Source organism: Lolium rigidum, chromosome 4, assembly GCF_022539505.1.
Source record: "Lolium rigidum isolate FL_2022 chromosome 4, APGP_CSIRO_Lrig_0.1, whole genome shotgun sequence".
NCBI lineage: Eukaryota > Viridiplantae > Streptophyta > Magnoliopsida > Poales > Poaceae > Lolium > Lolium rigidum.
Genome location: NC_061511.1, coordinates 273,703,546 through 273,729,030, shown reverse-complemented (window position 1 = coordinate 273,729,030; position 25,485 = coordinate 273,703,546). Strand labels below are relative to the sequence as shown.

General features: G+C 41.8%; 2 protein-coding genes and 1 long non-coding RNA gene across 4 annotated transcripts; all 3 read left to right on the top strand.

Moving 5' to 3' along the window:
* The first annotated feature begins 3,569 nt into the window (after positions 1-3,569).
* Positions 3,570-4,259, top strand: LOC124650612. The gene is made up of 2 exons (XR_006987073.1): positions 3,570-3,971; positions 4,097-4,259. It is a non-coding gene; the product is annotated as an uncharacterized LOC124650612 (long non-coding RNA).
* A 10,157-nt stretch (positions 4,260-14,416) lies between these two features.
* On the top strand, positions 14,417-18,941 carry LOC124707778 (conserved oligomeric Golgi complex subunit 5-like). Its single transcript, XM_047239472.1, has 3 exons — positions 14,417-15,499; positions 16,231-16,704; positions 17,857-18,941. The coding sequence occupies exons 1-3, from the start codon at positions 14,438-14,440 to the stop codon at positions 18,769-18,771; spliced, it is 2,451 nt and encodes an 816-aa protein (XP_047095428.1). The 5' UTR covers positions 14,417-14,437; the 3' UTR covers positions 18,772-18,941.
* Positions 18,942-20,147: 1,206 nt separating this feature from the next.
* Positions 20,148-24,407, top strand: LOC124650611 (probable methyltransferase PMT7). Of its 2 annotated transcripts, none has more exons than XM_047190130.1 (7): positions 20,148-20,336; positions 20,738-21,149; positions 21,408-21,697; positions 21,955-22,338; positions 22,635-22,881; positions 22,957-23,095; positions 23,870-24,407. In XM_047190130.1, the coding sequence occupies exons 1-7, from the start codon at positions 20,165-20,167 to the stop codon at positions 24,026-24,028; spliced, it is 1,803 nt and encodes a 600-aa protein (XP_047046086.1). In that variant the 5' UTR covers positions 20,148-20,164; the 3' UTR covers positions 24,029-24,407. The 2 variants fall into 2 exon arrangements, with proteins under 2 accessions (XP_047046086.1, XP_047046085.1); XM_047190129.1 differs by having other exon boundaries at positions 20,732-21,149.
* Positions 24,408-25,485: the final 1,078 nt, after the last annotated feature.

The window sequence follows — 25,485 nt, the reverse complement described above, 5'->3', positions numbered from 1 at the left end:
CTGGTTAATTACTTCATATAAATGTTGAAACACTACCCGGCCAACCAGGCCATCTGAGAGGGGCAAACGAATCTGGATCGGACGTTTCAGCAGCCACAGTAAATTCCAATCCCGCTTTTCTTCACAGCCGTCGGATGTGGTAATTTTTTTCCACCGGCCTCTGCTTGTTCTGAGTGCATGACTCTTGGGACCGTGCGTGCGTGGGACCATTTATTTGAGAGAGTGAGGGTACGTGCTTGTGTCGCTTGAAAAATGAAAACCATGAAAACCCTAACTTTACCGAGAGCTTCCTCTCCCCAATCCTGTGCCTCCCTCTCCTCGATTTGTACTCTATTTCGATTTGAGATGAAGATTTTTATCGGTGCTGCTACTTCCGGGTTTGTGCAGGATTGGATACAACATGGTCATTTATGTGGTGGAGAGGGAGTCCTGGAGGTCATCGTCAACCAGAGATTGCTAATGGTATTGCTGTAATTTTTGCCTATCTCTATATTTATCTTTCTTTTTCATATCCATCATGTTGTGTTAAAATTAGTGCCACATTTGCCTTGCAACTAAGTTACAACTGAGAAAGAGCATTTGTGTCACATTTGCCTACGGAGGAAGCGACCCCGACAAAAATAAGTAGTGTCTTTCTTGGCATTCTTGAATTTATTGGTATCTATACCAACATGCTAATTATTATTCCAATGAATTTTTACCTTGAAATAGCAAGAAATCATATGCTATGGTAATCTTTGTATAATATACTACCAAGTGATTTAAGTAGTTGTACTCGTATTCAAGTTTCTACTAACTGGATTCTTTACTTGTCAACATGTTTCGGTTCTTTCCTGAGGCAAATGAGGTTACTATTGCAAGACATACAACCTTTGAGGATGTTCATGAAGGGGATTATCTAACAAAACCATCCTCATTCAAAGATTCCGGTGTTACAACAAAGGTCAAAATGGCAGCCCACCTACAATGTCAATGGTGTGCTTTTCTGGTCTTTAGAGTTTAATCTATCCTCCCCTTATTACGTTTTTCAGTCACAATTCAGTTTGTTGCTATATTATTGTGCCATTGTTTATATTTGTAAGTGGATGTATCCCTTTGTTAGAGCTCATGCTCCATTGATTACCTTTAATGGGGAGCTAGAAACTCTTATCCTGTAATTCCATGTTTGTAGATTTGACAATTGATTAGACTTCTATATTTGGACGTTGCAAGAGGGATTATTTTCCTTTCGTAGTATTGTTCGACTCATATCTTTTTATTTTACAATTTTCAGCATTTTCTGCTTAATCTTTGTCATTTTTGGATCTTGGTAAGGTTTGGAGCGTATTAAACCTTTGCATTTATGGTAACCCTTTTAATTACTAAAAATAATGGAGTTTTCCATTCTGTGAGTTTCTATTTTTATTTCCCCGGATGTTGAGTTAGTTTTGGTGAGGCCGGTTCAGGCCCGATCCATTGCCTCCTTCATGCTCCAGACCAAGCTCTCCATCAAGTTATATAAAATATCCCTCTTGAGAATACTATAGTGAGTTTGGGATTGGTTAGTAATGTATTGAAATACAGCCAACCTGTTTTTATTATGGTGGCTTTACTATTTCACACTGTAATATTTATCCCTCATTTTTGTCGTGCTGCAATGTTTTTAAAATCTTCATTATGCGTGATCACAAGTGATCATATTTCTTATAAATTAAACTATTGCCAGGCGTGTCCTACATCCTGATACTTATGCATATAATGGGAAGTTCATTGCTGCTGGGCTGTGATGTCTTTATAATTCCTGAACTGTGCCCTATTTTTCTCACCCACAGCCAAGTGGCGGGTGAAGCTGGAGCCAGAGCGCGCGCCAAGTGACAGCGACAGCCGGACGCGGCAGCGGCGGTAGGCAGCGTGCGCCAAGTAACGGGGCAGGTGGATGCCGTAGCAGCGGCTCCCCCTCCCCCTTCTCTTCATCTCTCTATTGGGTAAGTCGATCCCTCCTATTGTCCATTGGAAATGCCATATATACACTTCGCAGGAAGCTGCTGCACCACATACTCGTCTACCTTGTGTGTTAATGCTCAAGGTTTTCCATGCTACCCAGTGCTAGAGTAGTTCTTGCTTGTGTATTGTTCTTTTTATGCATCTCAAAGCAATGTGAAACTGGTATCTTTTGCTATATACATCTTCCTTAAACATAAAATATTAATTTTAAAGTTCAACAAGTGGCTATCTAAGCTTTTCTTCAGTTCTGAATGTTGTGGAGAAATATAGAGCAGCGATGGTATTATCTAGGTGGTCCAAGCACTTCATATTCATCCAGTCAGATGGATCGGTTTCTATTTTCAGCAGAGTAATAATCTCTATAAGAAAAACTGAAGTGCAGATCACCCACCACAGCCTTTTAATTACCTTACTACATGGCTAACTATCATATTTGTTAAATGGGCAATCTGCGACTTCTAGCTAATCTTTTATGCAGAGCACAATATAGCCATATAGGCTTCTTTGGTTATTCAAAGTTTAATGCTTGGCCTTTTAACAGGGTTAAAATGATAGGCCACTCACTCGCACTAATTCCGTGACCTGTCACTTCCATAGATCAAAGCATCCATACAAAATCACTTAGAGGTTAAGCAATGCAATCTCTACATAATACGCGATACACAAAAAATTAGTTGATCCGTTTTTGTTTCTGTGATGACCTTCTGAATGTATTATACATTTTTTCATAAACCGATTACTGAGTCCTAACTAGAGTCAAATGTTGAACTTTTGAATGGTTCAAAAGGTATAAAAAGCACCAGGTCCTGAGCAAAATGGAGATTTCAGGCTTGAAGATGTTGTCTGCGTTCAGTAGTTCATAGGTAAATGAATGTGTCTCTTTTTCCGAGTTCCGATTGAACCGTTGGGTACAGTACCATCCTTCCGGTTGCATCTCCTTGCGTGAGCTCTTTCCTCCCAAACTTTGCCGCTAATTTTGGGCTCAGCTTTTGAGCAGTTCTCGCATGAGGCAATAAATACGGTATTTTCGAGTGGTCCTCTGGAATACCTTTTTAAATTCCTCTGCTAGAGTGTTTTGTTATGGCTTTTGGTTCTCTAACATATTTTAAAGTTTGTCATATTTCAGAAATATCGGAGCTTATACCTGGATAAAGGTATGAAGAATCCGATGGCAATTGATCCCCCGTTGGTAAGTAGGTCTACAGAAACATCAAATTTAATGTGTGCTATTTTTAGCTTTGCCTACAATACAATGCTCAAATAGTGATCATGTATATACATCCCGAGCAAAGACAGGATAGTGATCAAAAATGTTGTTTGCAGAATATAACTGTCATAGTTTCCCCTGTGTGGAAAATTAACGACTACAGGTCCATTTTTGGCTGAGATTTTGGTTTTGAAAGTGGGATGTACCTAGCTTGGCATGTACATCTTGACATGGCTGTTTATCCCAGGCTCCAGGTGACACAATAGGGATTTGTGCCAATTATCATCGGTCATCATAGTGTGATGCAAACTTGTGTCTCTACACCACTAATCTAATCAGGCTACGACCATGATTTCAAAAATTAGTTTGTCTGGCTGACTGAAAATAATGTTTGTTGCGTGGTAGTACTTGATTGCCACTTGACTAACATCTTGTGTATATATCTTGAAGGAACTAAGCTCGGCAATTGCCTCCAAGCGAGTGGCAAGAGAAAACGATGACTTGTGCTATATTACTAGAGCTAGAATCATTTGCTGGTTTTAGGCCTTAGATTAATCTTTGTAGATTGTATGACACTGACATCAAATTAAAATTCAGTATAAACCATCATGTTTACAAATAGTGAGAGTTTTGTTGAGGACATCTAACTGAAAGAGGTTTATTTTTGACATCAAATTCTTCATGAAATATGTCAGCATCCACGGCCAGCTTGGAGCATGTCCGTGCGCCATCGGCATGTGATCCTGTTGGAGTTGATGAGTGGCAGAGCCTCATTGCAAAGGTACATGTTACTGTAATTGTGTCTCGCTAAAGGCACTCAATTTCGAATGGTATGACTTTCAAAAAAATAAATAAATTCGAATGGTAGTTTGGAACCTGGTTACATAATGTATGCAAGTATTGCAGGCGTTGTATATGCGGTCAACTACAGTTTGTGTGTCCGTTTAAATAGCTGCAGCAGCTGAACACATGTATCTATTTTTTTCTTTCTATGTAAGAACTATATAATTGTAAGTGTCATCGGATGTAATGCACATATGATATATGCACACTCTGGTAGTTCTGTTTATTGCGTTCGATCTCCTTTTTAGGAACGTGGTTCTCCTGTTTTATAGCTTCATCTTGCATAGTACGTTGGCATGTTAACATACTCACTAGGCTGGAGTGTATTGGTTCCAAATTTTGGGATATTATAGGCTAATATTTCTTTTTTGTTCTTGCTTTGTTCACACGATCATGTGATTATTTAGTTTAGGTCTGCAGTTACAAACATATCAAAGGCACTATTCAGGATCTTCACTAAACAAGATTTCTAATGCTGAGTTTTGTGCTCTTGCCAATGAATATTTCCCTGCCTGATTTGAGGAAGATGCACGGTTTTCAGACTACGGAAATTTATTGTTTATTTTGGTTTGGTCATTGTTTATTTCGGTTTATTTCTAACCCTGGATTATGTGAATGGATCATATCAAAAGTTCATAACGAGATGCATCTACTTCCGGCAAGTGTTTCGGTTCACTTGTGCAAACATCCACGCGATATATTGATGATTTAGTTATATACTATATGGTGCTTACCAATGTGGTTCCGGTAAAGCGTGATAAGTTATAGAAATTGTGAAATATTTAATATCAATGGACAATAGCATAAAATGGGAAAACAAAATCTCGGGCAAAAATGGAAGGCGAATCTAATAGAACCGTGGATACTCTCCGCATTAACTTTGAATGACCAATACATGAAAGATCGTCTTACAACTATTTTGGTATGAAACATCCTGTATAATTCATGTAAAATTTAGAGGAGCAAGAAATGAACGCCATATTTGATGCGTATATAGCAACTCAAGACATGAACCATCACCAAAAATATAGATTTAAGCACCGAAATAAATTATTTATTAAATTACCGTCCTATATATCAGCATTCATTGGCATATTAATACGCTTTCATTTGCACTTGCGCGATAGCGCAACGGGTCATCTAGTACCTTTAACATCCCTAGGATAGGGCATCTTCTCAATAGCTTCAACTTTAGCTCTATCAACTTCAATACCTCTCTCGGAAATTTTATGTCCTGATACAATTCCTTCATTAACCATAAAGTGGCATTTCTCCCAATTAAGAACAAGGTTAGTTTCTTCACATCTCTGCAAAACTTTATCAAGGTTTCGCAAGCAACTATCTAAAGAATTCCCATAGACAGAAAAATCATCCATGAATACTTCCACAATACTCTCACAAAAGCCATGACAGACATGCATCTTTGAAAAGTAGCAGGAGCATTACACAAACCAAAAGGCATACGCCTATAAGCATAAGTTCCATAGGGACAAGTAAAAGTGGTTTTCTCTTGATCTTTAGCTTTAACAACAATTTGCGAAAACCCAGAATAACCATCAAGAAAGCAAAAATGAGTATTTTTAGATAACCTTTCTAGCATTTGATCAATAAATGGTAAAGGGTAATGATCTTTCTTAGTAACTTTATTAACTTTTCGATAATCAATGCACATTCTATACCCTACAACTACTCTTTGAGGTATGAGCTCATCATTATCATTAGGCACAACAGATCATTCCTCCTTTCTTAGGAACGCAATGCACAGGACTAACCCATCTACTATCGGCAATAGGATATATAATACCAGCTTCAAGAAGTCGTAATACCTCATTTCTTACCACATCCTTCATCTTAGGAATTAGACGACGCCGAGGTTCAACAACGAGGCTTCACATCATCTTCCATATTAATGGCGTGTTGGCAAATAGAGGGAGAAATCCCCTTCAAGTCATCAAGAGTATAGCCAATAGCACCTCGGCGTTTCTTCAATATTTGCAATAATCTTTCTTCTTCAAACTCTGTAAGCTTAGAACTAATAATAACAGGATGTATTTTCTTATCATCAATATGAGCATATTTAAGATTATCAGGCAAAGGCTTTAAATCAAAAACGGGATCTTCCTTTGGTGGCGGTGTTGTACCCAAGTCTTCCACCGGTAAATCATGCTTGAGAATAGGTTGGCGAAGAAAAATCTCCTCAAGCTCATCTCTTTCTTTCCTAAAAACTTCACTCTCGCTATTCTCCAAATGTTGTTGCAAAGGATTATTAGGAACAAGAACAATAGATGCACACTGCTCCATTTTAAAATCATTACTAGGCAAATCGGCTTTATAAGGAGTTTTGGTAAATTTAGAGAAGTTAAACTCATAAGATTCACCAGCAAATTTAGTCAAAATTTTCTCTTTCTTGCGATCTATAATAGCTCCACAAGTATTTAGAAAAGGTCTACCAAAAATGATAGGACAATAATCACTAGCGAGCAGAACCAAGTACCAAAAAGTCAGCGGGATATTTAATCTTACCACATAGAACTTCCACATCTCGAACAATACCAATCGGAGAAATAGTTTCTCTATTAGCCGACTGAATAACCACATCAATATCTTCAAGTTCACAAGAATCAATTTCGTGCATAATCTCCGTGTAAAGCTCATAAGGAATAGCACTAACACTTGCACCAATATCACATAAACCATAATAGCAATGATCACCAATTCCAACGGATAGCATAGGAACACTAGCTTGTTTGGGTTTATTAGGATGTGAAACAATATTAGAAGCATCTTCACGAGAAAATAATATGACCATCCTCCACATTTTCGAGTCACAAGATCTTTAACTATTGCAACGAGCGAGTTCAACTTTTATTTGTTCTTCGGGTTCTATAGGTTTCTTTTCACTTTTATGAACCGCACTATTTATAACGAGTACTCTTTCATTTTAGCAGGAAAAGGAGTTTTTTCAATGTAAGCTTCGGGAATAACACGATCAGCAGTTTCAACTACAACACACTTATTAATAGATGAATCAATTTTATCTTTATACGGTTCATGATACTTATCAAAATTCTTCTTAGGCAATTCATAATGAGAGGCAAAAGCTTTATAAAGATTTGCAACAACTTGAGAATCAAGACCATATGTAGCACTCATATTACGAAATGTATCAGTATCCATAAAAGCTTCAATGCATTTATAATCGTAAATTATACCTGATTCTCTATCCTTGTCGTTCTCCCAACCTTCGAGTATTTTCTTGGATCCGATCAAGAAGGTCCCTTTTAAACTCTTCCTTATTGCGTGTAAAGGATCCGAACAAGAAGTATCCGGCAAGGTCTTGTCTTGAAAAGAAAGTCTTGCATAGAAATTATCAATAATAACATTACCGGGAAGCTCATGAATGGGGCATTTGAGCATTAAAGACTTCAATCTCCCCCAAGCTTGGGCAATACTCTCTCCATCATGAGGCCAGAAATTATATATGCGGTTCCGATCTTTGTGAATTTCACTTGGAGGATAAAATTTGGAATAAAATAAAGGCACAATGTCCTCCCAATCAAGAGAATCACCATTCTTCGGCAATTTATACCAATGCGCCGCTTTACCAGACAACGATATAGAGAATAGCTTCTTCCTAACTTCATTCATAGCAATACTGCACATTTGAATAACCCGCATAATTCATGCAAAAACGAGTAAATGATCACCGGGATGGACAGGTTCCATCCCCTTCATAGAGGTTATCCATAACATGTTCAATAATTTTCGTAGGTATTTTATATGGTATTACTTCCTCACTGGCGCCTCATCCACTACCGTTGCAATAGTAGTAGATTTCCCAAATAGAAATTGAAGAGAAGATCTCTCCATAATGACTTATAGCGACGAGCGAGAAATAAAATCAGCACAAACAGTAAAGGTTTTTTCCTTACCAATTCCGCTTACCAATAGCGCTTCACTCCCCGGCAACGGCGCTAGAAAATAGTCTTGATGACCCACAAGTATAGGGGGTGTATCGTAGTATCTTCGATAAGTAAGAATGTCGATCCCAACGAGGAGCGAGAAGGTGTTGACAGGCGGTTTTGATGAAGGATTCACTGTAAATGCTCACGAGACAAGTATTCGGGGGTTTTGATGTAACGAGATGAATAAAGTACAAGTAAGTAAAATGCGAGAGAAATAATTGCAGCGAGTGGCCCAATCCTTTTTAGCACAAAGGACAAGCCGGTTTGTTTACTTATAATGACCAAACGTTCTCGAGGACACACGGGATTTTAGTCTAGTGCTTTCGCTACATACGAGTTGATTAATCTTCATTGTTTTGATAAGTGTTGTGTGGGTGAACCTATGCTAATGTACCGCCCTTCCTAGGACTAATACATACTTGTGATTATACCCCTTGCAAGCATCCGCAACTACAAGAAAGTAATTAAGATAAATCTAACCACAGCCTTAAACTGCGAGATCCTGCGATCCCTCCTGCATCGATATACCAACGGGGGTTTAGGTTTTCGTCACTCCGGCAACCCCGCAATTGGCAAACGAGTACAAGATGCATTCCCCTAGGCCCATAAATGGTGAAGTGTCGTGTAGTCGACGTTCACACGACACCACTAGAAGAATAACACCACAACTTAAATATCATAACATTGAATATTACTCAACCATAATTCACTACTAACATTTAGACTTCACCCTTGTCCTCAAGAACTAAACGAACTACTCACGAGACATCATATGGAACATGATCAGAGGTGATATGATGATGAATAACAATCTGAACATAAACCTTGGTTCAATGGTTTCACTCAATAGCATCAATAACAAGTAGAAATCGATGCACGGGAGAGTTTCCCCTATCAAACAATCAAGATCAAACCCAAATTGCTACAGCGGTGACGATGTCCAGCGGTGGAGATGGCGATGATGATGATGGTGATGGAGATGATGTCCAGCTCGATGGCGGTGACGATGGCGTCGATTTCCCCCTCCGGGAGGGAATTTCCCCGGCGGATTCCTGCCCGCCGGAGAGCTCTTTTCTCTCTGGTGTTCTCCGCCCCGCGAGAGGCGGCCGTAACCCTTCGTGAGGATTCCTCTCGTGGCTTAGGTCTTCGGGACGAAGGGTTTCGCGAAGAAAAGGAGGCGAAAGAGGCTGTGGGGGCCCCACACCACATGGTGGCGCGGCCAGGCCATGGGCCGCGCCGCCCTATGGTGTGGGCCCACCATGGGTCCAGCTGGCTCCCCTTCCGGCTTCCTTCGTCATCCGGAAAAATAGGATTTTTGGTAAAACTTCCTTCCACAGTTGATCTTCCGAAATATTGCATCTCGACGGTGCTTTTTCCAGCGAGAATCCGGGCTCCGGTGCTCGATCTCCAAATAATCATGAAACATGCAAAATAGATGAAATAACATAAGTATTGTGTCCCAATATGAAATATATCAATGAATAACAGCAAATTATGATATAAAATAGTGATGCAAATTGGACGTATCAAATCCGTAATCCGGATCAAAGGTATCAATAGGATCATTCAAAATCCAGCCGTTCCACAGTTCCTGCATGACCGGTACTACCGCTCTGGTGAGCGGTACTACCGCGTCCATGCAACCGTTACCCCAACCAACTACATCCCGCACGACCGGTATTAACGGGTGTAGTACCGCTCAAGGTACCGGCATAGGTATTCTGCATATTGGATCCCTTGCGGTATCGAAGTGGTACTAGGTGCGGTAGTGCCGCATGTTGGGATTAGATGCGGTACTTGACCGGTAACTCAACCGGTACTACCGCGATTCACTCATAAGAGTGACTCGAGCGGTACTTCCGACATCGGTACCGTACAAGTATCGTAACGATTCTAGGGGGCAAGGACCGCATGGTCGGTATCACCTGCGGTACCTCAAGCGGTAGTACCGGTTCCACGGAGGAACCGGTAGTACCGTCATAGAGATTCCAGCTGGCGTGTACCTGGTGCTGAAGGCGGTAGCGGTACTACCGCTCTCAGCACCGATACTACCGGTCATGCTGTGAACATATATTTTCCACAGCTTCTCAAATCCTCTCCAACTGTTGTCTCACGATACACACACAAATAACCGAAAAACCTATCAAACTATGACTAGCTATGATCTTGGTCTTCCAAACTCGAGTGGACCATGAGTACACCGTGCAACTACATATATATCAACAATTACGCACACGGTGCAGTTATATTCTAGCGTTGTTATCAAACACATAGAACACTAACGAAGACTTTGCTCTTTCAAGCGTAGAGGCTAGCTCTCAGGCGGGCAACACAAAGGGCACAAAGGTGACTTGTTGCTCGGTGGCCTTTTACATGTGCCGCTGCAAAGGTTTCATAGCCATGATGAAAATCATAGAGGCATGCATGAGCCCTCTATGATGCAGAAATAACTTGCTACAACATCCGTTTTGCATCACACAAGAGAAGGAGGACACCAGTGTAAGAGAAACAATGTTGCACCACCCCTTCCCAAAGCCCATCTCAGTCATCACCTTCAACAAAAAAACTATAGTTTACCGAATCGAAAGCTTTAGCAATGTCTAGCTATGCAGTGGGGACTTTTTTGTGTGAGCATCCTTGACCACATTCTTGACTTAGATAAAATTATCCTGAATTGACCTTCCTTTGATGAAATCGCCTTTTCCTCTTAACACCAATTTTGTTAACTCCGACGCTATTATGTTAGCAAGCAATTTGCATAGGATTTTTGCCGCGGTATGCATTAGGCTCACTAGTCTATAAGCATTGGCATCTGAGGCTCCATCCTTCTTCGAAAGCAAGACAATGTTGGCTAAGTTCAAAAAACACCACTGGTCTCCCTTCGGTTGATGTGTTTGGTTCATTGCCGCCAACAGATCCTTCTTGACAACATGTCAATAGTTCTTGCAAAGTTTCTAGCGAACCCATTAGGCCTTGGTGCCTTCTCTCCATGCATTCCATGAATTGTTGTATTCAACTTAGCCATGGAGAATGAACCATCCAGATGCTCAGATCAAGCGAAGGCATTCCCGAAGTTGCCCAATTAAGATCATCTCTGGTGCAAGACAGGTCCCCACCAACTTACTATAGTGGTTCAACAGGATATCAACCGTTTTATTATGATAACAAACAATCCCATTAGGCCCATGCAAGTTGGGAGTGTGGTTCTTCCAACGACAACCATTTGCCCTAAGATTAAATAATTTTGTATTGGTGTCTCTCTCTCTCTCTCTCTCTCTCTCTCTCTCTCTCTCTTATCCAGGTAATCTTGTACCTCTGTCTCCATCTCACTTTTTCAATGACAGCAATACCTACCAGTTTACTTTAAGAAGATTCTCAACTCCCTTTCTTCTAGAGCCAGAACTCTGATTTCTTGACTCCCTTTCTTCTAGAGTCAGAACTCTGATTTCTTGATCGACGTCCAGATTAAAGATGACATCATTTGTTAAAGATGTGACAACTCTAGCCCAACTGACTTTTCTCTTGCTCCACTTCTTCAAGCCTTGGTGATGCGGAGAGCCTGATATGCAAAGCCCTGATTGCATCATTATATTTGATTGACTTTTCCCAAGCTTGTTGCACAACTCGGAGATGCATCTTATTTACCAAAAAGCGGGAGTGGTCATAAACATTAGATGAAGCCGGGGCGAGCTGGAAGTGGGGAAAGCAAAGATCCCACTTCTTTGGTACAAACACCATGTCAATACAAGTTAAGCGTGGTATTCAAACACTCATTCGACCATGTGAATCGTCTTCCAATATGAGGATCCTCAATAACCTCCAAATCCTGAATGAGAGTACACAACTACCGGCATCTGATTTATGTTGGCATTGCATTTATCTACAGTTTGGCAAATGTGATTGAAATCTCCCAACACCATCCACTTGTTCTGCACATTGGCTCTGACTTCTCTTAAATCTTGCATTAATTTATTTTTCAAATCATCCTCATGTGGTCCATACACTCGAGTAATTGATCAAGAGGTTACCAGATCGATGCACAACATTACATGTGACCAGTGGCGAAGGACGAAAAAAATCTAAGGTAGGGCGAACTTTGAATGATGCAAATATCAAATAGTCCTAAAAAGTAGTAATATCTCAATACAATAAAAATAAAAAATATTTGATTATAAGTATAACCTAAAAAACATACCAATAATGCTAACTCAACGGCAAAGCTTTACATCTCCTTAAAAAATATGATGTAATTTAAATAATCAAAACGTTTGATTATCCCTCGTTCGATGCGCAACTCGATTTTGATTATTTTTGTTGCTAGAAAATTCCTTTCAATTGTTGATGTCGCCACGGGTAAATCCTATGTCATCTTAATGGAGTAATAACGCAGTCAGAGAAAGTATTACTTGTCTTTAAAACATCTAAAAATCTTCAATTCTACAAGTATGTATAATGAATAACTCGAGTTTATCTTGTATATACTAGGGTACATTCAATGATAAATCTCTGTAATACAAGCAATATTATTCACATTGAATCTAGAATACGAGTTTATATTTGGAGATAAAAATAGTCTATATTTTTGGCCTGTAATCGATCTTGCGCAGTGTTTTTACTGAAACACGCATAACTTTCTCATATGGAGTCCGTTTTCGATGTATGACCACTCAAAATTTTCAGAAAAAACACGCGCATCTAAGTGTATTCACCAAAAATCAAGGTAGGGAGGCTGCCCTACCTTGCCCTACTGGGAGCTCCGCCCCTGCATGTGACAAAAAACCTGATAGCAGTAGTCGAAGACTCATGCAAAATCTGAAAATCTGCAATGCAAGAAAGAAGAACTCCCCCTCTTGTCCCTTCAACCGGCAAGAAAATAAAATTGTCACCAAATCTTGGCCCTAACAATTCAACAACCAACTCTTTAGTCATGACTGTAATTTTTGTTTCTTAGAGGCAAACCACATTACATGCTTTGTCAGCAAATTAAAGCTAGACACCACGCCGCTTAGCCCCTCTGACGTTCCAACCCATCACTGCAAGCTTCATAGATAAACTAGGATCCATACCATCTCCATAACACGTCACATGCACTCACACACGCAACTAGCATAGGCCAATAAACCACATTGCGAGAAAGAGAAAACAAGGCAAACATAAACATTGGAACAAGAGGGGAACACAGACAAAAGATACCGGCATGGTGGATCCTAGAGCAAACCCATAGAATAGAGAGCAAACAAAATGTTGAACAAACTATCTGTCCCTTTTTCCAAGTAACCGACACCACCTTTCGATTAGAATAATAGAGTTATGTTAGGGCATGTAAATAGTGTTGAATCCCTTGTATGTAAGGAGATGTTATATGTGGTTTTGGGCCTCACTTTGGAGGTCTTGGGCACCTCGAAAATCCATTTTTTCATGGTTGGTAATTCAAAATATAATATGGACAGCAGACCAGCTACAACATAGAGGTCGACAACAATTTGAAAATTGCCCACTTTGCTATGCTAGACAGAGCATGACCTTGAGCGCGACAACCATGTTTTAGAGCATGGCTAAGTTGGTGGTGACCCCATGCTTAAGAGCATATGACTCCCTTGGTGGCGACACCACATGCTTGAGAGTATGGCTCCCTTAGTGCTGACGCCATGCTTAAGAGTGGTGTGTTGCTTAAGAGCATATCTCTCTTGGTTATTTCGTGAATTAATTTTAGAATAAGATTACTTTATGCTGACTTTTCAAGATTAGGTTATTTTTGTCGATTTCATCTCAAGAGCGTTGACTTATAGTTTACCTCTACACCACCATCAGTGGTGGGGGTTACCAAGCCCAACATTTACCAACTTCCACATATATGAAGACAGTTATAGTTGTCTCATTACTTGCAATGCACAAGTGAAAAGTAGGCTATTGTGTCAAAACTTTGTGTTAGGCAGCGTTCACTTCCACGAGTTTTCATTTTTTTTTAATAAATGAGATATCGTTTTTTTTTCTTATGATGTGATGACAGAACTTTTCGTTCTCTTTTTCTGTTTCAGCAGACAAATTGAAGATACAGTAAAATAACGTTTGGTGAGTAGTGGCTTAAAATATTAAGTTGCACATAATTCTTTTTCATACCATGAAATATTTTCTTAAGTAGAAATCGATGTTCATTTAGTGTGACAGGCTAACAGCAAAAAATAAGGTTCGCAGGGGCAACTATGTTGCACATAATTCCATATCGACAAATTCTCTGGAACAGAAATCACTATATACTACAGTGCTAAGAGTCAATCAATTTATTCATGAAATGAAATTGGATGAAAAAGGTTTTTTTCCCACGAAATTGGACAATTTTCTCGATCTTCTAACGACAAAATGACGCCTACTGAGTGGTGAGTCTTCCGGATCTCTCCCCTCCCCAGATCCACCACCCGCCTCGCCGCCGGCCACCGCAATGGCCGCCCCAGCCACGCCGCGCCTCCTCCTCTCGCCGACCTCCAGGGACCTCCTCACCGGCAGCTCCTTCGCCTCGCCGCCTTCCCCCACCTCCCCCGACCCCGCCTCCCCGCTCGACGCCTTCGCCTCCGACCCCGTCCTCTCCGCCTTCCTCTCCCCGTCCTTCTCCCCCTCCGACTTCTCCTCCGCCGCGCTCTCCTCCGGCCTCGCCGCCTCCCGCGCCGAGCAGCTGCAGGAGGCCATCCGCCTCCTCCGCCGCCACCTCCGCGCCGAGGTGCTCCGCCGCCACCCGCTGCTCCTCTCCCACCTCCTCTCCCTCCGCTCCGCCAACGCCGCCCTCTCAACCCTCCCCTCCAACCTCCGCCTCCTCTTCTCCCACCTCTCCCTGCTCTCCTCCCACCTCTCCGCGCCGCGCTCCCACCTCGCGCTCTCCTCCTCCTCCCTCTCCAGCCTCCTCGCCACCGCCGACCTCCTCCTCCACTCCCACCGCCTCGTCCGCCTCTCCACGCGCCTCCTCGCCTCCTCCCCCGCCCCGGACCTCGCGCGCCAGGCCGAGCTCCACCGCGAGATCCGCCTCCTCTACGACGAGAAGAACCTCTCCGGCATCAATGCCGTCGACGAGGAGATGCGGAAGGTCGATGCCGCCGCCTCCAAGCTCCGGTCGGAGGCCAGCGCCGTCATCGACCGTGGTATCGCTGAGTCCAACCAGAACGACGTCTGGTGCGGCCTGCAGGTGTACTACAATCTGGGGGAACTGAAGCCAGCAGTTGAGGGGCTCGTGGGGAAATGCAAGGCAGCCGGGGCCAAGAGCGTGACAGTGGCATTGGACATGAAGGCAATATCAATGGCTGGTGGTGGAGGTGGCCCTGGAGGCGTGCAGAGAAGTGGCACGCCGCAGCTTGGTGGCAGCAAGAGGGCCGCAGATGCGCTCTGGGAAAGGATGAGGCAGTGCATGGAGGAGCTGCACAGGGCTGTCACCGCTGCATGGCAGCTGCAGACCGTGCTCACCAAGAAGCGTGTGCCCTTCACGCAAATGCTCTTCCTTGAGGAGGTTTGGCAGGTGAGGCATCATCTTATAGTAATGACTTTGATTTGAAATGCCAATATAGACTTAGGATGATGTATTATTAAAGTTGATGCTAATGTTGACCATATTCTGTAGCATGAATTAGTTGGCAGTATGATCATCATGTGTAAATTATGAGATATACAGAAAGTCAAAGAGTTACAAAAATGACAATGTAGGCATAGAAAAAATAAGAAGTATATACCAATATATATTCATGTCTCGATGATTTTGCAATTTCTATGTTCATTAGAGTTTAGTTTTGTGAGTGGGGATTATACTGTAATCTGCATATCGAAACACTGTTGGAAACTGATGATATTATTATTGTCTAGTAGTTTCCACTAGAGCTAAGCCTAGTGTATCCTGGGATCAGGTATAAGATTTCAGTTAAACCATCTATTCATGATGCCCGGCTTTGATATTTCACTGGTAAATGCATAGTATCTTCTGGCATCATCCTTAATCATGGCTCCCTGTCCTTCAGAATTAAAGTGGAATGTTCCATGTTATTATTTGCAATGAGGTTCTGAAGTTTTCCATCTCATTGCTCTTAGCAATTTTTTAGACCTGCAATGATAGTTGCATCTATTTACTATGTTCCCCTTGTTTCCAAAGTATGGTGTTTACATGCACATCATGAGTCTTGATACCGCCCTGCTCTTTCTTGATTAATTATTAATTCGATTAGCTTGAATCATTACTAAAAAAAAATCCTTTTGCAGGAAGGTGAGCCTCTATTGACGGAGAGAGTATGGGATGCCATTGTTAAGGCCTTTGCAAGCCAGCTGAAATCGGTCTTTACTGCGTCAAGCTTTGTCAAGGAAATATTTACTCTTGGATATCCGAGACTCTTCTCTATGATTGAGAACCTTCTTGAGAGGATTTCAAGAGATACCGATGTAAAGGGTACCCTTCCAGCACTTACTCTTGAAGGAAAAGATCACATGGTTGCAGCTATTGGGATATTCCAGAACGCCTTTTTGGCTCTCAGTCAGAGTCGCCTTTCTGATTATATCAATAGCATATTTCCTATGTCAAACCGGGGAAGCATACCTTCAAAGGATCAAATATCAAGGTTAATATCTCGAATCCAAGAGGAAATTGAAGTTGTGAGAACTCATGGGCATTTGCTGCTTCTTGTTCTACGTGAAATCGGGAAGATCTTGCTTCTTTTAGCACAAAGAGCTGAATATCAGGTACTCACTATGTTCTACGAAGTTATTTGTTACAACTTCCTGGATAGTTTCTGGTTTCTCAGTTCGTCCATCAAAGTTTAGCAAGTGTTCCTCATGCTAGGTGGCGTTAATTGTAAGTTTCTGACGATGTGTTTATAGCTTGTCTATGTTTGTTTTTTTGCTATCGTCTTAACTGTTCCACATCGTTGAATTTTCTCAAGCTTGACTAGGACCCACTGTAGAAGGTTTGAACATTGAACTTCAGCTTTAAAGATGCTCTGATCTTAATCCCTCCCAGTTAGGTTGAAACATGTTCTGTTGTGGTGTCTGTATGTCCAGAAGCAGAAAATCATTGTTGTCTAAGACGGTTATAGCTGCATCTGCTAGATCCTTGTCTTGACTGGGTTGATTGTTCACTCTTCTCACTTGAGTCTGAACCTAATCAATCACCTCCTATTCCAACCTTTATTAGTAGACACTGCTCATGGTGTTCACTATTCAGTAAATTGGAGGTGCTTTGTATTCTCATCTTCTGGACTTGAATACTCCTGCTCACACTATTCTTGAAAAATCAAGCTTACCCATTGAGACCAGTGAATATACAGGTTTTAGTCAGATCTGTGATTGCTGGGGTCAGCTGAGTAAATTAGTTATCCCTGGGGTTGTGGCAGGACTTGCAGCACCTGGTAGCATCCAGAAAAATAGTGCTTTTATGTTGGTTTTGTTAACTGAGTTTCTTGTTCTATTGCATGCATATTGGATGTTGCAAGTAATAGAGGTAAATAGAGTATATCAAACAAGAGAAATCATGAGAAAAATACAGTCCTGTAGTAGCACTCTGCTGCATGTATCCTGTCTTCATGTGCATTCCTATTCGGTAGTTTCAGCTGTCTTACAATCTTTTCGTACAGAAAGATTTGAGCATTATGCCTTCCCAGGGAAGTAAAAAGGGCATGCATTATCTGGGCTTATAATTGCTGTCTTATATATATTGGTGCTGTCATATGACAGTCTTTAGTTTCAGTTTTTTCATCCTTTTCTAATTTATAAGCCTTACTGTGCTTGCTTGTATGTGTTCACATTCTTGTGCAGTGCACATCTAAGATATGTTGATGTCTTGTCATTGCTTCAATTGTTACGTGCTTTTGCTGACATATTTTGCTTCAAATGTAGATCTCTACTGGTCCCGAAGCTCGTCAAGTTACTGGCACAGTGACTCCAGCTCAATTAAAAAACTTTGCTCTGTGTCTACACCTCCATGAGGTTCACACACGCATTTCAAGCATCTTGTCAACACTCCCAAATGTTGCTTCTGAAGTCCTTTCGCCATCTCTTGGGGTAATATACGGTGTCGCTTGTGATTCGGTGACCTCCCTATTCCAAGCAATGCTCGATCGTCTGGAGTCCTGTATCCTTCAAATGCACGAGCAAGACTTTGGAGCTCATGGAATGGATGGGGGAATGGATAACAATGCATCGGCTTACATGGAGGAGCTTCAGAAGTGTGCCATCCACTTCCGAAGCGAGTTCCTGTCAAAGCTTCTGCCATCGTCAGCCTCCCGATCAGAGACCATATGTACCATAATGGTCAGAAGGATGGCCTCGAGGATCTTAATATTCTTCATAAGACATGCTTCTCTTGTTAGGCCACTCTCTGAAGCAGGGAAGTTGAGAATGGCTAGGGACATGGCCGAGTTGGAGCTGGCTGTTGGCCAGAATCTGTTTCCAGTGGAGCAGCTGGGCCCGCCATACCGGGCGTTGCGTGCATTCCGCCCCGTCCTATTCCTGGAGACATCTCAGCTTGAGAACTCTCCACTCCTTCAGGACTTGCCACCCAGTGTGATCCTCCACCACCTATATTCTCGAGGACCTGACGAGCTACAATCCCCTTTACAGCGAAACAAGCTGACGCCCCTACAGTACTCTCTGTGGCTTGATTCACAAGGGGAGGATCAGATCTGGAAAGGTGTGAAGGCAACCCTGGATGACTACGAGATGAAGGTCCGGTCTCGCGGAGACAAGGAGTTCAGTCCAGTCTACCCTCTCATGTGTCAGATTGGATCTGCATTGTCACAGGCCACACCCTGACATGTGTTCGATTCAGCAGCGCATCGTATAGTTGTATCACCATATCCTGTAGCCGTTGATTTGTGGAGAGATCGGCTGAAGCCTCGGCATAGATTCTATACTCGTGAAATAGCATTTGTATTTCTTTTCACACACAAAATTGTTGGAAGTACAGACTGTGTTCCCCCGTATCTATTGTCATGTTCCGGAGAGTCTATATGTGAGCAGAACCTGCAACCACATCCAGCTTTACAGTTTTGAGAGAGAAATCCATACATTGAAAGTTTTCCAAATTAAGCCAGAGCCCCGAGACTAAATTGTATTCCGTATTTATTTATTTCCTACGTTCTAGTGAACTTCTCCAAGCTGGCATACGGAATTTGATGATATACAGCTGTTCATTTTCCAAGTTTGCTTCCCAATTAAAGCTGTCCAGAAAAAGTGATGCATACTGCATTGTAGAAATTTGATGATTTCATTTCGACGACCCAGCAATTGAAAGAAAAATCTCCCGAATTCGAAATTCTCAAGAATTCATATTGAAATCGCACATACGAGAGAAACCTTCGTTTTATATTTCCATAATACTGGATGACTTTGATTCTTCACTCAAAAGCCAACTCCAGTTATCCTTGAACACGAGTGAATTACATAAAACTACCACATTTGGAGTAATGGTTACACCTTGGCATCAACACTGATAATTTTTTTCTATTTATGGGGCATGTCGCAATAGATTGTACAAAATTTTGGTTGATCACATTTTAACAGTAAAACTGATAGGTTGGGCCTATATGTAAGTGATGACTAGGCAGTACAGTAGGATATTATGCTGAGATGGTAGGCTAATAAAAAGAACAAACAATTCATTTTTTTCCTCGCTCCCACTCTGTTGATGGTATTCCCCCCCCCCACCATCGACAAGCTCATCGTTGTCTCACCTGCGAACTTGCCCCCACCTCCCCCACCTGAGACTACCGCGCCACCTCCTGGCAACCCCAGCCCCCAGTGCCGCGATTGTCCAAGAAGCAAGGCTAGAAAGCATCGCCCATCCAGAGGGTTAAAAATGGAGCTGGCACGTGGGTCCCATGTCCACATCAGCTCTTCTTCCACATGTGATGCCATCTCAGCATAATATTCACCTCTACTGTCTAGTCATCACTTACATATGGGCCTAACCTATCAGTTTTGGTACGTATTAAAACGTGATCAACAAACATTTTGTGCAATCTATTGCGACATGCCTTAAAAGTGGTATTTATGTAAAATATAATACCATTAGCTTTATGTAATTTACTCCCTTGAACACATGGATTTAATGAAAAAATAAATAGAGAAAGGAAGGAGACACCTCCAAGCAAGGGATCGCCTTGACACTGGGGGAAAAGGGGGAGTGCGAGTGAGAAGCAGTACAATGGGGCGGTGGTGGTCGCCGCCGGAGCCGCGGTCGGTGGAGCTGCTCCTGCTGGGCGTCGCCCTCGTCGCCGCCTCCTTCTACGCCGGCACCCTCTTCCAGTCCTCCGCCTCCCCCGCGGTCGTATTGCCCCCATCCGGCTCCCGGTCGCCCGATTCCTCCAATCCCCAAGGTACCAGTCCGCTCCCAACCCTCGGGGCGCAGAACGCGCCCCCCTTTCCGATCCGCTGCTCGATCGCAATTACTACTAGTTCAGTTCTCTGCAATTGGCGCGGCGGCTTTAAGCTTCGTATTCAGGAATCAGGATCTCTCAGCTGCTCTCCTACATTACTAGTACATATGCCATGCTTGAGAAATTCGTCCTCCGAAATTGCTGCACTTGTCCGCGACTAGATGTAAATTTAATGGGCCTTGGCATAGTTCATAGCCAAAACTGTATCATTCTGGCCTTGACGCTTATCCTGCGTGTTGCAATCACGCTGTAAATGTACCATTTGCTGCATATATCCTGAGCTCCTAGTGTAACCGTTTCCATGCCAAAGAAGTTAAAACCTGTTTGATTTTCAGTGGCAGATGCTCCAGAGTTCACAAACAGAGTTGCTGCCACTTACCGAACGACGCCAATCTCGGTTCCGGATCACGGGCTCGACGTGTGTCCTCTGGAGTACAACGAGTATGTCCCGTGTCACGATGCAGCCTATGTGAGCAGCTTAAGGAACCTGGATAGATCTAGGCACGAGGATCTTGAGCATATCTGCCCTCCGCGAGAGAAGCGATTGTTCTGTTTGGTGCCCCCGCCGAATGACTACAAGGTACCGATAAGATGGCCAACGAGCAGGGACTATGTGTGGCGCAGTAATGTGAACCATTCACGCCTTTCTGAGGTGAAAGGGGGACAGAATTGGGTGCATGAGAGTGGCAAGCTTTGGTGGTTTCCTGGAGGCGGTACTCATTTCAAGCATGGCGCATCAGAATACATAGAGAGGTACCCTTAATTGCCTGTCTAGATCTAAAAATTGCATACCTACGTGGCAGAATGCTTGCAATATCCTCTAGAGTAATAGTTCAGTGTGATGCCTAAATGCTAAGCATTATCAACTTCGATCTTATGTTCATCATCTTTAGCTAATATATCCTACTTGATGCATAAACACCAAATAATAGCGGTTTCATGTTGCCATCCTCTTTTATCTTTGTAAGAAAGATTTTTCCATGAGGTAATTTTTGTGATGGATTAATGCAGGCTAGGAAATATGACGACAAATAGTACCGGCGATCTCAGCTCGGCAGGAGTAGTTCAAGTCTTAGATGTTGGATGTGGTGTTGCCAGCTTTTCTGCTTATCTTCTTCCCCTAGACATTCATACTATGTCATTTGCCCCGAAAGATGGCCATGAGAATCAAATCCAGTTTGCATTAGAACGTGGGATTGGCGCAATGATCTCCGTGTTAGCCACGAAGCAATTACCCTATCCTGGAAATTCATTTGAAATGGTACATTGCTCCCGATGTCGTGTCGACTGGCATGAAAATGGTGAGATTCACACTCTGTCAAATGGTTATGATGTGTTTAGTTGCATCTTATGTGGGAACAGCTAGTTAGTTATATATTATGTTCTCATATGTGTGCAGTTTACTGTAACATGTCTTCCTTAAAGTTTATTTGGCATGCAAACGTGTGCTCTTTCATTGTTTGTTTTAGATAAAAAAGGTCCCTTCTGATGATGATCTTTTGTTTATGCATTCTACTTTAGAACACACCATTCAAATAGTAACTCTTTCTTTTTCCAGATGGAATATTGCTCAAAGAGGTTGATCGTCTTTTGCGACCTAATGGATATTTTGTATACTCGGCTCCACCAGCTTATAGAAAAGACAAAGATTTCCCTATTATCTGGGAGAAGCTAATTAATATCACAACCGCTATGTGTTGGAAGCTTATTGCTAAGCATGTTCAGACGGCTATATGGATCAAACCTGACGATGAATCCTGCCGACAGAAAAATGCTGACATGAAGCTCCTGAATATCTGCAACCCCGATGACAGTTCTTTGCCATCATGGAAATCCCCATTAATGAACTGTGTTCGGTTGAACACGGATCAATCAAAATTGCAGAAACTGCCTCCCAGACCTGACCGCCTATTATTTTATTCGAGGAGTTTGGAGAGAATAGGTCAGTCCATTTCCATTGCTTACAAAAGAGAAAGAATAACTATTTTTTTGTTTAGTGTTATTGGCATCTGACACTGCAACTAGGTCGAATTCACAACTATGACATGCTACTTTGTGAAGCATAGGGACTACACACATGTATTATGATAGTCAATATTTAAGTTCTGTAAATGGCTAATATATGCCACTTTTAATTCAACTTTTACAAATAATCTTAGGTAAATCTAGTTTGATCTTTGGCTTGATTGTGTAGCACATTTATATAAAATAATCTGTTTTCTGGAATATGTTTTCTAGGAGTAACTCTAGAGAAGTTTGAGAATAATAACCAGTTCTGGCGGGACCAGGTTCGCAAGTACTGGTCACTTCTTGGGGTTGAAAAGACTAACATAAGGAATGTCATGGACATGAATGCTAACTATGGTGGATTTGCTATGGCACTAAGCACTGATCCTGTCTGGATTATGAATGTAGTACCCCATACAATGATCAACACACTGCCTGTTATCTATGATCGGGGGTTAATTGGTTCTTATCATGACTGGTTAGTATTTTTCTTCTGGAAAAGTAGACATTCATTCCCTTGTTTAGATGAATCTAAAACCCATCCATGCTGCAGGTGTCAGCCATTCTCAACATATCCTAGGACATATGATTTGCTACATGCCTTCCACCTCTTTTCTCATTATCAAGGGCGTGTAGAAGGTTGCTCATTGGAAGATATCCTACTAGAAATAGATCGCATCATTCGTCCACAGGTAAATATTCACGTATAAGCTATTTGATTTAAATATTTTTATTCGTTGCATATCCTATCTATATTGCTAGTGTTTGGTCAGTATTGTTTACCCTTTTTTTAACCAGAACCAAGGGATTTAATTTTTGGAAGAGTGAAGTTTATGACATGTTCGTGTCGCAATAGATCCCTAAGCATAATCTAGTAATTGACACAGATTTAGGCAAAATGTTGTCTAAAATCTGTCTAGATTCAGTGAATTTGCGTCAACTAATTTGGATCAGAGGGAGTAACTTCAATCATCTCATATTTTGGGCATAGCAATCTAGTATATCGTTGTAGATAAATATAATAGAAATTTTCCTGAAGAAGCACATCATTTTTCTAGTGAAAACTGCTCCTTGAATTTTTGGATCTACACGATTTTTGTTTAATAACTTTTAATATATATTTTTCTACTTGATTTAAATTTCCCTCCAAATGATGGAACATGCCTTAAGAAGGTTCATTGAAGGACACACTGATTAAAATACTATCATAAGTGGTCGTGTGATAAATGAAGGGCAATGAGATAGTATGCGGTGTAATCAGCCTGTTTCTCAACCTAATAATTTGCTAGTTGTAGCTAAATGTAGTTTACAGTGCAAGCCAACTTTATCGCCATTTAGAGATATTTGTGTGTGGGATTATCTTCTGTCCTTCACAAGGAAAAGAGATAAAATATGATAGTATAGTGATATAAATCAAGTTAATTGAGAATAACTAACTCTTTCTTGGTAACAATTTTGGACATCAGGGTTTTATGATTATCAGAGATGAGAATACCACCCTCTCAAGAATCAGTGATCTCGCACCAAAGTTCCTATGGGATGTCACCACTCACACATTGGAAAATGAGGAAAACAGGCCTGAGCAGGTTTTGATCTGTAGGAAGAAATTCTGGGCCATCATTTAAGGGTTGCTTGTGCACGAAGATTTAGTCCTATATTTCCCCACCCCTTATCTTGCTGACACAACATAATGAAGACTTTCAGGTGTACTACAGAAGTTTTGAGATGTTACACAATATTCATCACCAACTCTTTCTAGGTGATACCACCACGTTACTGAAAAAGCAGAAGACATAAGGAGTTCCTTCAGGAAATCGCGGCTTTTTTTTTTCTTTAAGGACGATTTGGTAGGTGTAAAGAGGCAAGATAACAGTTCGATTTGTGTAGTTTTATCAATGACTGTTGTGGTTTGTCATGTAATTTACTAACTTTGTAAACTAATTTAGGGTTTCTGACAAATCTTGAGCTATAGTTATGCAATGAATGACGAGGCATAGTTATTTCGGATTGAGCTTGGGTGACTTTGTCAGTCCACAAAGTCACTGACTTTGTGTCACTTACAAGTGGGGCAATGTGGGGCACATACAATGAAGTGTCCCACATTGCCCCACTTGTAAGTGACACAAAGTCAGTGACTTTGTGGACTGACAAAGTCACTGAAGCTCAATCCAGTTATTTCATGATGTGCCGTCAATCTACTGCAGATCAGGTGATTCTGAATCAAACACTTCCTTTGACATGTGCTACCTCCTTTTCAAAAGAAGTGCTGCAACTTTGTCTAGATACGGACGTATCTAGATGCATTTCGATGTGTTGATACATCTGTATTTAGAAAAAAAGACAATTATTTTGAAACCAAGGGAATACTGCCCATGTTTCTATCGTATGGATAGAAATGCTTGTTTGTTTGGTTTGGATACTAGCTCTTCACAGAGTGGCTATGGCGTTGCCCCGAGGCCATTGCACCGGCGTAGCTATTTCCATCTCTGAATCCTCGGTGAAAGTTGTCCTAAAACAGCGGAAACAAGCCGGGGAATCGACAGATCGAATTGCCGTGCTTGTCAATTGATCCACCGAGCGCTACAGCAGCACGAATCTGCTTTGTCAAATGCAATGGAGAAGCAGAGAATCGGCTTAGATCTCGCGCGCCTTTCCCACGCTTTTTATGTTTTTTTTTTTATCATTCCAGGAGCACGATCAACCAACCAGCGCGATCTTACCCAGTCGGTAAAAGTGGTAGCAGCACGGACAGATTCTACCACCGGTTGACAATTTTCACTTATCTATCGTCTCACATGATCTTATCTTGTCGGGGCGGCAGATCTTGGAAGCGCAGTAACCCGTAGCTATATCTTCGCCAAACGCATGGCCACACAACAGCAACAGGATACCAACTGCTTCTCATGAGTTCACGGCGCCGCCTCCGGCTTGTGAATTCTATGCGCGCCGACGGGCTGCTTCAGCTGCGTCTCACATGCACATTTGTGAAAAAGTAGTTTGTTGTCAAAAGGAGGAATCAGATGCCGGCCAACTATCCTGAATGACATGTTTCGTCGGGTGTACACAGTGGCGGATCCAGAAA